At 40.5% G+C, this 15,401-nt stretch overlaps 1 protein-coding gene across 1 annotated transcript in view; it reads right to left on the reverse strand.

The window, feature by feature from the left end:
- The window catches only part of LOC147057831 (leucine-rich repeat transmembrane neuronal protein 4), a 32,727-nt gene extending 17,968 nt beyond the window's left edge, over positions 1–14,759 (reverse strand). The window contains exons 1-2 of the mRNA XM_085909983.1: positions 14,729–14,759; positions 12,750–14,290 (exon numbers count right to left, since the gene is read on the reverse strand). Coding sequence (XP_085766109.1) covers positions 12,750–14,290; positions 14,729–14,759 — 1,572 coding nt within the window. The remainder of the gene's footprint in view (positions 1–12,749; positions 14,291–14,728) is intronic.
- Between the last annotated feature and the right edge of the window lie 642 nt (positions 14,760–15,401).

Genomic DNA, 15,401 nt, shown 5'->3' on the forward strand with positions numbered 1-15,401 from the left:
CTAAGATTTGAATGTTTTTTTGTAAACTATTAAAATTAAATAAATAAAAAAATCAAGGAAGTATTTTTTGAGGGAACTATTTGCGAGAATGAGGAGCTAATTTCCCAGATTAAAGTCCAGAGCGTCCAGTGCTTGAAAAGTCATTGTGTTTATGAACAAAACAAGACAATCATCAATTTTCTGGCCTACTTGCTTTCTATAACTTGATTTGTTTTGTTTTGCTTATTTTACTACTCAGGAAAAATGCCTAGAAGAGATTGTGATTGGAGAAAAATAAGTAGCACTGTGAAACACCGAGTGAGAGTATAAACGAAATGGAGAGTTGAAGAGACAAAAGCCTGAAATCTGAGGTCTGTTTAAATTCTGCTCAGTCATTGCACATCTAATTCTGCCTGGATGAGCAGTCTCACATTCTGTAAACACTATTGTTTTTCCTCTGTGATAGCCCAAATTTATTTTCATTTCTTTGCCAGCACAGAGCTCAAGCTTCTGATTTGCCTGATGTCCGCTCAGTCAAATCTGCTACATTCTACATGTTTGTTACGGAAACACTTCAATGATCAAAGTCTATTACACTCTTCCTGAAGAGAACTGCAAGAGAAATATTGTCGCTGAACATAGGCGTGATGTGTTTTCTATAGGTTGAAAAGGTTATATTGGCATCGTGAGTGAAAAAGAACGGCGATAATTCCAAAAATTCTGCCTCCGCCGGCGCTCACCAAATTACACATACAACAAACAATTCGACATTTTCCAGCCCATAATTTGCCCTATTCCATCATTGAAATGATTTTTGTCGCTGGCAACACTTCAAGGAATCATAAGAGAATGGATCAGCTCAAATGCAGCAACAATGTGGCTCCACAAACAATACTGTTCATAATAAACCAACTAGAGTTTGAAATTGCCTCAACAGTCTGGAACATACAATGTGAAGTTTAAGTTCAAATACTTTGCCCTGGCTTAAACTTTTTCTTTCTTTTCGCAATTATGACTGATGTTGTTGGAGATCTATCATCTAGCATCTTTAACTTAACACAGCACAATATTTGCAATTACTAACACTGGCAAGGCCATAATAACAAGGAGAATGCACCGGAGCGCAACGGTAATGCTGCTTGCACTTCCACTGCCATAACTGGGAAGGATTTATAGTCCTTTTGGGCTAACCTTTAAGTTCACTCATCTATTTTTATAGACGTGAATCATAACAGTCGTTATTTTCTGACATGTTTCATATAGAGAAGCTTTGGGACACCCGCTTAATAAATTTACACAGTCTCATTTCCCTTGTGCAAGTGCTCAGTGAATTACATTTTCTTTATTTACTAACACGACACGTTAGGGTTTTGTGCTGTGAAAATAATTAACCATGATGAAAATGATGTGTTTTGGACACATTTTGAAGGTATTCTGATTTGAAAAAAAAAAAAAAAAAAAGAAGCGAGTAGCAGGAAAGGGCTGGTGTGATTTATCTTCCCTCACCCCTGCCGATAGATGCATGAAAGGATATGTTGGAGCATTGTAGTCTGTTGTCATCTCTTTGCACATAGTATCCTGTCAAATGGGTTTAAAGCTTTTCTTCCTCAGATTTGCAACCTTTCTTAGCTGACAACCTGTCCCTGCATCTACAAGAAAAACGAACATGCAGCATATCGATAAGATGTTGATAAAACTGCTACACTGTTTAATTATGTTTCTGTTCGTATTGTCATTTTTCTTTTAAAGATGACATGTTATGGACAATTGACTTTCTAATGTTTGTTATAAATAATAGTGTCTCTGGAGTGCATTCTCATCTAGTGTGAAATTAAACAACCAAGTGCTGTCATTTTTTTTGTTATTTTCTTATTTCTATAAATGCGTCTGAAAGACATTTTCCTGTAAAAAGAAAACAGCTGAGTGAATTCAAAATTTCAAGGCCACAAAACATTTTACCATTTCAATTTGGGAATTCAAATGAAATGTTATACGTTTTTCTGTTGGGAAAATTGGTTTTCCTGCATTTCACAACAAAGAGATAAGTGTTTACAGAATGGCTATTGAACCCGATAAAAATAAAAACAACATGCTTATTTTGTTACTAAACACAATTACTGCCTAAAAAAGCAGTCATTTAGAATATTTCCAAATTAAATGACTGTTTACTGTATTACATGATTTTTTAAAAAAAATTATGAAACTGTGTAACTAATTAACATATAGCACTAACCTCCATAACTCTGAGTTGAATGAAATGACCTAACACCTGACGCACAACACTTGGAAACTGTTTATATTTGTTTAGAAACTGTTTATCATTGCGAATTAAGTTGCTGTTTGCTACTCAAATCCTCCCATTGTTTATTCATGCCCCTCCAACTAAATCCTACAATTTGAAAACCCCTAAAGTCAAATTAATCGGGTTAGTGTAGTTTACTGCCAGGCATCTTTTTGATTGTGTTTGCTCTTTTTGAGCTGAAGTTACGCCGTAGATTGGCCAATCACAGGACACAGATTGCCAAACAATTCACAGGTACATTCACTTCTTTTATAGTCTTATGAGACATGCATATCAAAAATGTGTCCGTCCTTGCACACACACGGGGTCACCATTTGTTTCGTCCTTCCACTTACACGTAATGAAAATGTCTTTCCGAATTTGGCCATTGAAGTAGACAAAACAATTCAGGATGGGAATTGATTGAATTAAAACAGAACTGTAGTGGTCTTAAACCCACGGTAGAGACTTATGCAATTCTCAGCCTCTTCAGATGCAGTGAGGTATAATAACACTTCACTTTCCTGCTTTAAAATCAGTGTGCAGTGCCAGTAAGTGAATAGACCTCAAGAGGCAGAGCAACAAGCAGCTCTGTCATATTACCTGAATAATTCCAATTAAATCAATCATATGGATCTGAGGTAATAAGGGAGGAACAGTAGGAAGTGGTTCAAGCTGAGTTGAAAAATGAATGTCTAGTGTGAACAAAACAACTTCTTCCAGAATGCAGAATATTTTTAGGTTGCATTATTAATTCTGTCTGTGAAGGCAAACTTGTCGTTAAGTGGCAGATAAGCTGTCAAATCCCATTAAAGCTGAAGAATCAGTAGCTTTGTGAGCAGGACCGTTATCAGGGGGAATCCAGGTCATGTGATTGTTGACTGATATGCGAGCTGCGACAGCATAATATGTGATATGGGATCCGCATTTTTGACTAAAAATCCTTTTTCACTCCTTGGCCTTAATTTACTGGGGAAAAAAAAAGCAACCTTTAATACTCTTTCTTAGTGTGTGTGCCAGATGTGATTTCCCAACATGTGTTCGGACTGCAGTCGGTGAGTGCCACTGTTTGCCCGAATGCATTTCATCAGCTGCCAGAAGGAGAAGCGAGCGGCTCGCATTGGGATGCAACAGCAGCGTGTGAGCGTGCGAGAGCCACACGCGCCCTCGCTCATTCCGCCACGTATCAAGGCGGCGAATTGCATTACACTCGATTGAGGCCCCTGTCAGTGGACACATTGGTTTCACTGCCTCTTCTATAATGCATTTCTCTTTTAAGACGGATCGTTGAATTGCGTTGTAAAGCTGCGAGCCAATCTATCAGCATGCCTGACACCAAAACTAGATGTGCTCCCTTGAAGTTATTGCACAGAGGAAATGTTTCTGTGGATGAGACATTGGAGCTTCAAAGAGCAAAGCCAAATGACAAAAAAGTGTCACAAAGTTCAAGATGTACTTTCTTATGGCCAAGTGGATTAACTCATTTGCTTTGGACTGCCGCCATTTGCAGAGCAATGGGGGAGGATGCGGAAAGACGTCGTAGTGCATCAACTGGTTGTGGGAGGCGCTAGTTAAAAATCTGCTACTGTCACAGATGACGTTCATATATGCAACTTTATATATTTTGCAAGTACGACAAAATACAGACCTCGCTATAGAGTCTTGCTATGGTTGACATCTCAGATGAGACATCATTTACATTTTTAGGAATTTTGCGATGACAAAGAACGACAATTCATTTTATACACCTTCTATTATGAAAGTGTGAAAACATTTGACGTTAGCCCTCAACTATTTTGGTCCGACTGCATCGTCCAGAGTTTCTTGTCTTGATGGGTCCCATTGATTGATGGAATGATAATTTGTGCTAAAAACCCCACAAAAACAAATTTTATGTCCTTTGTCATCATGCTGCTAAAATGAATAGACACTAAGGACTAATAAGTTTACTTTTCAAAGGAACTGTACTTATTTAATTCGAGAATTGTATGTCACTCAAAATGAATTGTATTCTCCTTCAGACAGAGGGGAGTATGTGCTGAAAGTTTTGAAAATTGTCAAGGACTTTCTCGGTAATGACGCAGATGATCGATGGCTGCGAAACATTTCCATTCCTGTTGCCCTGGACGAGGTTTCGTTTTTAACCCGAGTCAAAGCAAACTATAACATGAGCTATGTAAATCTGATCTGATGATTGTAGTGTTTCCTGCAGATAAGAGGCGATCAGGAAACATTGTTGTTCTGCGGGCAAATTACAACTCAGCCCTCTTGATGTTTCATTTGAGGGATGTGCCCACTCCCCGCCCAGAACATCATCCACCTGATTATTGAAATCCTCTCTTTTCACCGCCTGGGGTGTCAGATTTTCATTATCAGAAAATTGGTGTCAGCTGATTGGCCAGTGTCTTCGCCACGTGGCCTTGAAAACTTTGCACCAACGCAAACGACAGACTCACATGATTTGTTTAGAACGGACAGCTTAATTTGATCTTGGCTTTAAGTGAAGGACTAGGTAATCGTCTAATATCAATTGCTTGGCGGAGTTAATGATGTTGTCAATCAGTGCTGACCTCAATTTCAAATGGCGGTTTGGAGGTTAACAAAGCAATGACTTTCATCCCTTTTCTCCTTTGCAGCAAAAAGCCGTCCTCGGTGATCCACCTGCGACAATCACTTGGTTGCTGGAGTGAGTAATGATCGGTCTGAGACACCGACGGCATGGCCTTGTACGAATGCTGTAAACAAGCACATCTAACCTGGAGCAAAAGACAACACTTTTACGTGCTGAAGCATGGAGTAACTTTATTGCATATTTTATTACTAGAGACAGATGTAGTGTTTATCACCATCTTATTAGTTCCGACATCATTATAAGAATACTATTGGAACGGATGAGCTGCACGAGTGAAGCTTGTGTTTACGCAACCGTCTTACATTGGTTTGAAGAAGTCACTGTACTTACTTTGCTAAACATATTCCACCTCCTCAGAAAAGCAGACATATTAGTGTGAATTATACACATCTCGAGAGTGGGTTTGTTTTGGGGGAGAGCTCAGTTCACACACAGCCATGTATGTGAGGTGGTGACATCTGATTACTGCTAATGACTCCCTCTGCAACAGTTTTAATCAAAGGCTCATCATTATTTCCTGTGTGTGTGTACTGAAGATATTTCTTGTGGTAGAAAAGTTGTTGTTTTTTAAAGCAAGTAAACGCCGGATGAGTTGATTTGAGCATGATTTACAAGAGGGAATAAATGGTAAACAGGCTAAATGTGGCTTTCATAACACTGGACCTGCTGCCACAATAAGATACAGTAGTTGTCATGCAAATTTATTCAAATGTGTACTGAAGAAAGAGAACACGTTTTGGTAGTTTTATAGGTTTCTTTCCTTAAGCAACAGTCATTTTGGAACAAAACACCTTGTACTTTTTCACTTGAGCATTCTTTATAGGTGTCTTTTTTATATCAACACATGACAAGATGAGAACAAAAGTTTGCAATTTCAGAATCAAATGAGAAAGTTGAGCATTAAACTGGTATTGTTACTGCAGTTAGTCAAATCCTGCATATTGTGTTTCATTCGATTATTTCATGATGTAAAAGAATTTAAGCACAGCCAAACGCCCAAGTCAGAAATAATCATCTTTTTAGTAACAGTCAACATCCGTTTTGTATATTATGTCATTAGTTGGGTCAGAGCTGAGCTGGAGCTTTTTCCAAATGACTTTTGGGAGAGAGTTAGGGAACACCCTGGACTATTTTCCAGCCAGTTGCAGTGTTTCAATTCCATGTTCAAATTTAACAGAAATAATGTAATGTGTATTTTGCTTAAGATTCAAACAAAACCTGTTATTTTGATTAGATATGGTATGTTATTATGTTATGTTATATTATATTATATTATATTATATTATATTATATTATATTATATTATATACTCCACAAAGGAGAACCACCTCAATACATATGTTGGGCTTTATTTTTGTAGACAGAACATGTGCACTCTCGCGTGAAAACTGGCACATCTTGATTTTTGGGGTGGAACGTGGTCTCCAAGTGCTCACATCACAGCGGTGATCTTATCAACATACTTTGCACGCATCTATTTCCTGCATGGACCCATACGGGTCAGTCCCGCGCTCTGTGCTCCTCATCTGCGCTGAATTTAGACAGAATGAAAGGAGTGGCTTCCATTGGCCGGGAAGCAAATCAACCCTGTTCACAGCCTCAGCTAAATGCGTACATCTGCGAAAATACAAAAAAATCCTCAAGCCATGCTCATAGTTACACCGTATTTTAAAAAATTGTCTCAAGACCTGTCTGACAATGCCTGTCAAGACTCAACATGAGGCATAAAACTCTTGTGCCTGCCTATTAATAAGCTGTGAATTACTTCTCATTACACGGGCATTTAAAGGCTCTGTTCTCACCAAGGTAGGTTGTTGATTAATCGGTTTGATCAATTTACAGGTTAATTGCTCAGGATAATTTTTCTGGAAACAAATTTTGTTTTTTGTTTTTGTATCATCAAAAATGTGTCCCCGCTGTAGAGAGGAGAATGCTTACAAAAGCACAGTCAGTGTTGTCTCATTAACTCCTAGAAAGGACACATTTTCTCATGTATTTTTGTGGATGACAAGAAAGGAGGCAGACGAAAGCAATCACAGGGAAAATGGCAAAGACACAATGCTCATTTATTGTCTATGTTGGAAACTTTTGACTCGAGGTACGTGCTTCCAAGACTTGGCGGCTGTACAACTAACTCTTCTCTCCATAAGACAAGAGCTTGAGTGGACCTGTCTAATCACGCTGTTTAACTGCTTATTTGGTTAAAATGTTATTTTATATCAATTTAAATTTTAACATTGACAAAAAACAAGTATTTCTATTATTTGTGTGGAAGTTGATGCAAGTAAATGCTCATGGGGACAAAACTGTTTTGGAACTTGTTAGGAGATATAAAGCAAACCCCACAAGGGCAAAAAGCAAAACTTATTTTGAATAATGTCTCCATCGCTTCCTTTTTCCCGAAAACAGTTTAAAATCAGATTTTTCTGAATAAAACCAACTTCCCCAAATAAGACATTTTATTTCAAGGACATCACTGTGCCTGAACTCAAGGCCACGTAAAAAGAGCATATTTCCTCGTCGTCTTATACGTTTTGTCAAACTAGCAAAAACAACTTAAATCGACCAAGTCACGAGGATGCCTGCCCTCTGTGGATTTTTGCAGTGGCCAGTACAATCTGCTGTCTGGGCGAGTCAGAGCAGAATATTGTGAAGGCTGATATTTATTTCTCATTCCTGACATATGAAATCATCTACAGCTTGCATCTAGTGCCCAAAGAACAACAAGCAAATACTTGGCCAATATAACATGCACACTGCTGCATGTTCTAGGCAAACACTACTTACATCCATAGGAGACATTAAGTCTTTTTATAAACCCAAAAGAAAGGCACTGGTTGCCACATTTATGCCCAAGCTTTGGGGCAGGGATAAAATAAAGTATTAGAATTATATTAGAGTTTGTTCCCTGCTCATTATGAGGTCGTATAAAATCACGCACGCACACACTCACACGCACGCACACGTAAAGTCATGCTTGAGATGTCTGCAAAATTGCATTACCAAATAGCAACTTTCATTTGCATAGGCTGACATAGTGCTAAGATGGAATGATTGACTGGTAAATGGCTACATTTGACAAATGGAACTATCCATTGTGCTGAAACCAGAACACATACTTGTAAAGCTTTTATGAAGGTGGCATACATTAGCCGACAATGTTTTTTTTTTTTTTTTTTTAGAGATTGCAGTAAATGGCTCCTATTTTTGTCTGACAAGTTCAACTTTAGAACTGGGATCTCAGACCTTTTGGAGTTCCAAATCATTCAAAGCTTTCCAAAGCAATAGAAAGGGAAAACAATGGAAAGCATGTTGAGGCATGTTCACTGTTTCACATCACTGTTTATTTTGTCACTGCATTGACATTTCTCGGTGAAGTCAATTTGAGTAAGGCTTCGCTGTTGAATCAGACAGCCTTCACGACATTCGATTTGGTGTTCAAGAAGTCCTCACTTCAAATTGAAAGAGGTCTACTTCAGTCGCAGTCTTGAACATCCTTATATAATGTTAATGTATGTTTCAAAGCGCCACAATAGGTAGCATTATAAAATACTCATACTATATTTATTGATAATATTTGTACTGAACTTTAAACATGATGAACAGTTTGTACATTTGTGTTCATTTGGTTTTGTTGAAACAAGACATCTTAAAGTGTCTGAATATCACAACTGCACACTGAGCTAATGTTCACAACAACATATATTCAATACCTAATGTCTTTACTGTTCATCATTTTAAATGCGCAATGTTTGTTTGTTTGCCAGGAACTTCCTCCCTATCCTCTTTCCTGCTTCTCCAGTAGTAAAGTTACCCCGAGCAAACAATTTCATTGGCTGAATCGTGTCACACTCACACAGACCAACCATGAAGGTAGTGCAACTTTGGTCCATTAAAATGAAGATACTGAAAAGGTTATACTTTATCAATAAACTTGGTTAACAGGAAGCTTCTTCAATCGGTCATTTTTCTTCCGATTAGACACAACTGTGCACATGTAGTGTTGTTTTTAATGTCTCGGTCCTTGATTTGCACTATTCCGGTCTTGTGCTGACTCTGTTTTAATGAATAAATTCCTCGAAGCCCTGTTGATATTTTGTCTGTCAACAGAGGATCCACCCTTACAAGCTGAAGGAGTACACTGACTGAATGAAATGCCACAAAAAGCAGTTGATTAATTGCATTGTTGTTTTTCAACCTCTTTTCATATTATAATTGTTTTATTTTATGTTTTAGTGACAGTCATTGTTGGACAATGACTGAATTAGCATAAACAGTCAGGACCATATTTTGTATGCTCTAATGAAATTAAATAGTTATTCATCAGTTATTCAGAGCGTTTTTTTTTGTTTTTTTTTCACTGAATACTTGTTTACTCTTCCGCAAGTAATTATTTGGAGGACTTCTACTTGAGTCCTAATAATCTGAAAAGATTCAGCGAGTAATTCCAATAATGCGATTAGAAAAATGCATCGATTCCTTTTACTCTACCTTGATGATTTACAAAGCTGCGTAAATATGTGCCTGGAACTATGTATGGTGTGTATAGTATGTTTCCGCGCATGTTTCAGTATAAACTTTAATTTACTTAGGGATTTTATGTTTGAATTTTTAATGGTCATGTAAAGAGCTTTTACAATGTTACAGTGTTGGTTGTGCAGCAGTAAAGAATAAATAAAACAGTACAAAATCTTGAGTAATGTCTTAATTTTCTAAAAATTAATTATAAATTAATTTATTCGATTACTGGATTAATTGATAATCATTATAATATGATCATCACTAGATTACTCAAATACTAAAATAATCAAGAGCTGCACCCTTTGCACTTGAGTACAAGTCTACCCACCTCTGTTTACGAATATCCTCTGACATTATCCTTAAAAAGCTGCCAGGTAGCCATGTTAGGGCAGCTTCAAATAACACAACTATCCAAAAACGACCAATCCCATTAGCTTTCCATATTCAGATCCTTTTATTTTAATGGCTCGGCTTCCAAATAGTTTTGTTCATAGCGTTCCTTTCTTGTCATGTAAATTATTGTTGAGCAATAGCTATGCTCACTTTGTTGATGAATGTTGTTTCTTTCCAAGCCTCCAAGCACCTCGCTGAGTGAGATAAAGGCATTTTTTTCTATAATGTTATCTGCGCTACCTTTGCAGGGGTTGATCTGTGGGTGGACATCAACGAGACTGCAGCTGCTGTGTGAGCGCGGGAGTGGATATGCCACAACAAGACTGTGGATCTCCGCAGTTCAAAGTGTTGATCAGATTCAACATTGTTCAGTTTGAGCTTACAGTGCGCGGGTCAGCCTGCTGGTGGAAATCCATGGCAACATTTAAATGAGAATGCGAGTCAGGCTTCAATTTCAATATCGACACTTTGCCCATCATATACCAGCTATGCGTTTGACATGTGGAAAAAAAAAAACAAAGAAGAGGATTATTTATGACTCGGATGCACCCTGTCTCTCACTTTCATCCATTTTGACAAACTGTGTGCCATTCGATTCCTGTGAAAATCCATCCTCGTGGGTTTTATTGTGACAGACCTTAAATGCACTTTGCATGCTGTCATACAACACCGTGTTCCGATGCAAGTCCCAGTGGGCAAAAAACAGGAACAGGGAAGGGATCGGAAGGTTTTGATGGCCCTGGATAATGCGGCATTATATGGTGAACGTGTAATTCCGGTACAAATCCTGACCATGTTAAGACAGTCTGTGTCTGTTGCTGCATTTCCAATAGTTGGTGCCAAATGTGGCGATGGGAGAAAAAAAAAAAATCCCATTACATCTTTAACAGCTTGGGTTGCTCCCGTGAGCTGTAGAGGGCAAGGAATAACAAAGCTGAGGGAAGTCGCGGCTCCTTACCTCTGATGGGCTATTAGTTATTCTAGTGAGCAGGAGCCCCATTAGGTCTGCCATTTAATGCTCCCATGCCACAGTCACACATGAAAGCTGCAAGATTGAAAAGGTAGCCATTTTACCTCAAGCATCCCTTGTATTTGGAAAAATGCTTTGCCACAGATATCTGACATGGAGCTGATTTAGCTGCTTGTGTACTTATGTGTCACCTGTCATATTAGTGGAAGCCTTAATGCACAACTTGACTGGATTTACTCTGCACGTTTTAGTATGTGGTTTCATTTACTTTCATGACCCATGTCCGATATCAGTGTGTTTATGTACATATATTGAACGCCTGAATCTATCCGCACACACACCCAAAAGACAGATACTGCACTCCAGTAAAAAAACTTAAGTCAACTCATGTCTGGCTATCGACTATTTCGGATTTCAAATTACATACAAAAGTGGTGTTTAATATATAGTATACTGTCAATGTGTACTGAATACGCCGGGAAAGTATTTGTCATGAAACTCGAGGAGGACACAAGTCGAACATATATATGCTCAGCCATGATCCTAGCGACATCAATCATCCCTGGCACAGTAACGCTCAACTCAATGATGATAAGACAAAAGAAGACAGATGTGTAGAGCATGTAGGAAAAAGGCTACAAGTGCAAAAAAAAAAAAAAAGCCTACCGTATTTTCCGGACTATAACGCGCACCGGACTATAAGGCGCATCTTCAATGAATGGCCCATTTTAAAACGTTGTCCTTATGTAAGGCGCACCAGACTATAAGGCGGACCATTAATGCATCATGTCAGATTTTTAATCCAAATCAAATCATTCTCCATTGTATATTTTTTATTTCAACTTCAGATGCAACAAATTACTTTATAATCACCAAATAATGATCCATAGTCTTTTTGATTCATGAGTCATAGTCTTCAGCGGGCCACTTATGATTGATTTCATGACACTATGCTTCGGGCCAGTTTAAATTTTGGAATTTTGTCCATATATAGGCGCACCGGACTATCAGGCGCACTGACGGCTTTTGAGAAAATTTTAGGTTTTTAGGTGCGCCTTATAGTTCGGAAAATATGGTAATTAAGCATGAGTAAATTGAAGAATTTCAGTCTCGATCTTTCTGTGCCAGACTGTTTTAAAATCATTCACCTAAAAGGTTTAGTATCCATTCTACTTTTTGAGTCTAAAGTTTGTGCAGTGTATGCGATGGCATATATGAGTTAATTCATCAAGGAAACGCATCTGGTGATGGTACACAAGGGCACATATTAAGGCCAAAATGCAAATGGCTCTTCTCTTCCTGCACTGACTGAACTTAGTGAATCCCTAGCAATAGGCAATGACATAAGTAGGTGATTGCTCTCGGCATTACTGGAGAATGCAATCTCTGCTGCCAATAAATGGGATCATACTGACGATGGATGCCGCTTTGGGCTTATTTACATATGCAACACGACAGAAAAATGGTATGGATTTACACGGCAGGTGTGTTTGCCACCGAGGTAGCAAACACACCGGATAGCAGAGGACCACCTGCACAGTGACTCGATCTCATACATTTTCATTATTCCATTGGGGGACAGCAGCCATTGGTGAATAAATAACACACTGGCTGACAAGATCAGGATACATCGATAGCCTCGTGATGTCAAGAATGAAGGATTAAGATACTTTGTGTATAATTTACTTTGCGTGCGGCCCAGGATGCGGAGCTGCTTCTTGGATTGCCACTAATTGGAATTACATTCCAGCAATAAAATAGTTTGACTCAGAAGCACAGCTTGGAAGAATTTCAAGTATTGAAAAGCAAATCACAGTGCACTGACCTTTACTTCCTTATCCCAAAACAGACAAGGGCAGGGAGGTGTGCGTGGAGGGGAACGGGGAGTGGGGTGTTTGTCTCCACAGATTGTTAGAAAATTTACCTCTCATGCCTCGCAGTGGAAATGGATTTTTGGAGGGCAACGGTCATACCTCGCATTCCCTGGAGCCTGAGATGGTGTATGTGTAAGGTCCTGTCCCATTAACCAGCACATCCATTGTCTCAGAGTGTGAAGGCTTGTAGTCCACGTAATACTCTTGCAGTGGCGAATTAAAGGAGCGCTCAGTCTCCCGAGCCTTTTTCTGCCGCTTTTTAACCGTGGAGCGTTGCTGAAGCTGCTTGATGCTGCTGGGATAGCGCTTCCACGAAACATAGATAACAAGTAGGATTATAGCCACCGACAGGAGGAGGGCCACAGTACCGGCAATGATTTTATGGAAGGACACATACTCAGAGTCTGGTAAAGGGATTGTCGGAGAGGCCTGCGAAGGAGTAGGAGAGGCTGTCCTGTTTTCTGCCAGCTTCTTGACCACTTCTGGCCGTGTGGGAAGGGGGAGCAGTTCTGTTTGAAATGCAGTAGTGAGAGGCGCCCTTGTTGAGGTAATGGGGCTTGGCGTTACTGTGCAAATGTTGTAAGTCTCCACCACATCGGTGACTTTCTCTCCTTGTGCCTCTTTGGGGCCTGTGCAAATCATCGTGGACTCCTTGTTTCCCTTGAAAGCCTTGAGCCAGTCCACTAGGGGGCATATGTTGGGGTTACAGTGCCACAAGTTACCCGCCAGACTGACGGTGGTGAGGGAGATCCAAGTCTCCACCGTTTGCTGAGACACGTTGTTTAGTTTGTTGGAGTCCAAGTTGAGGGTCTGGAGGTTGGGCAGGCATTGAAACGTGCTCGGATCCAGCGTCTGGAGCTCGTTCCCGGACAGGTCTAGCTTTTGCAGGGAGGTCCACATCCATGACAGGCCCTGGGTCAGCACTTTGATACGGTTCCATTGCAAGTAGAGTGCCCTCAGATTCGTCAGGCGGGGGAAATGAGCAAAGTTGATCTTGGAAAACTGGTTATGTTCCAAATGCAGCTCGACGAGCTTAAAGAGTCCGGCAAAGGCGTTCCGTGTGAGGCTCCGGAGCCTGTTGTAGCCAACATCTAGGAATTCCAGGTTGCGACAGTCAAGGAAAACACGCATCGGGACGGTTTTTAAAGAATTTGACCTCAAGTGTAAACTGAGTAACTTCCGTAGGCCCACAAATTGATTTGGTTGGAGCACCTGCAGTTTATTGTAGGAAAGGTCAAGATTTCGCAAGTTCGGAACGTCGTGGAAAGTGTTATTCTTGAGCAGGGTGATCTTGTTGGAGCTTAGAATCAGTTCTTTGAGTCTGCGTATACCGTGGAAGGCTTGGCCGTCCACGACGCCGATGTAGTTGTGATCGAGGTACAGCCAAACCAGTTGACCGAGACCCGCAAACTGGTGGGCTCTCAGGTTCATCAGGCTGTTGTAACGCAGCGAGAGGCCCTGAGTTCCCACTGACACGTTGCTTGGCACGTCACGGAAAGCGTTGGATTCACAGTAGATTATTTTGCCGTCACATCTGCAGCTCTGAGGGCAGGGACGCTCACGCATGGGGTTCGGAGCGGCCAGCAGCCAGGCAGGCACCACCGCGATGAATACAAGCCATCTGCAAAGCACAGGAAGTCCTGCGCACGCACACACACACGCACACACACACAGAAGCTGATTAATAAGACACTGGACAACGAAAAGTCAGAGGGCACTTCAAATGAATGTAATTCATTTATTTCAGAGTCAGATGCATGTTCATGGGTGTTTGTTAGGATCAGATGAATTCATTTGCACGCTCTGTGTTTTTCTCACGGCACAGGCATTTTTTTTCTTTTTTCTCAAGCAGGAAAAACGATTGGTGAAAAAAAAAGCATCAGGTAATCTGTCAAATAGCTGATGACGGACCGACCCCCCCCCCCCCCCCCTTTACCCCCAAGTCATCTAATAGAAGCCTCGAGGAGAGCAAAGAAGACATCACTGGTTGAGGTGAAGTTCAAATAAAATGGATTATTAAAACTGGAAAAATGAAAAATCATGTATATAACATGAAGCCACAAGGACAGCTGACATACCCATACTTGCGCGGTGTCGGCTCCTCCTCATGTTACAGCTTTCTGTTGCATGCGTCCCAGCTCCACATGTTCCTCGAAGCCGGTCAAATAGTGGATCACGTCTCCAGAACGCTTGTTTTTGTTTTGCACTGGGTGGGAAACGCGTACTTTTGCGTCTGCAGACCCACACCTGCCAGAGACGGCAGCGTCTGCACAAGTGAGACTTTACTTTGCGACGTTACCGCAAAGGATCATCTGGATGTTGCCCACTTGTGACGACCACCTTGCAGAGTCCTTGGAGTGGTCAAGCCCGAATCCTCGCCGGAGCTCAAAAGGGGGAAACATCCGGTGGCCAATTGTTGAATCTGGCTTAATTGGGTGGCACGACACAAAAAAGATGACTGAACGCGTGAAAAGAAATGTTGCAGAATAAAGTGTGGTCCAAGCCCGAGAAGTTGAAATGATCTGCATCCGGCGTCAAAAAGCAGCCTGGCGCGGATCAGAGCTGATGACCGTGTCATCAAGAATGGATCAGTTGAGTAGCAACAGGAATTGTGTCGGCGGAGTCCCCGCGGAGAAAACTCGTGCAGCTTTTTTTGGCCCTGAAGTGCCCCCTGCTGGTCTCTGTTCATTTTCCACACTCACACAATCAAGAAGTCCGATTGATTACTGAAGGGCTATTGAAAGCCGCATT

This window comes from Syngnathus leptorhynchus, chromosome 4 (genome assembly GCF_054491065.1).
Source record: "Syngnathus leptorhynchus isolate UIUO chromosome 4, UIUO_Slep, whole genome shotgun sequence".
Classification (NCBI taxonomy): Eukaryota; Metazoa; Chordata; class Actinopteri; order Syngnathiformes; family Syngnathidae; genus Syngnathus; species Syngnathus leptorhynchus.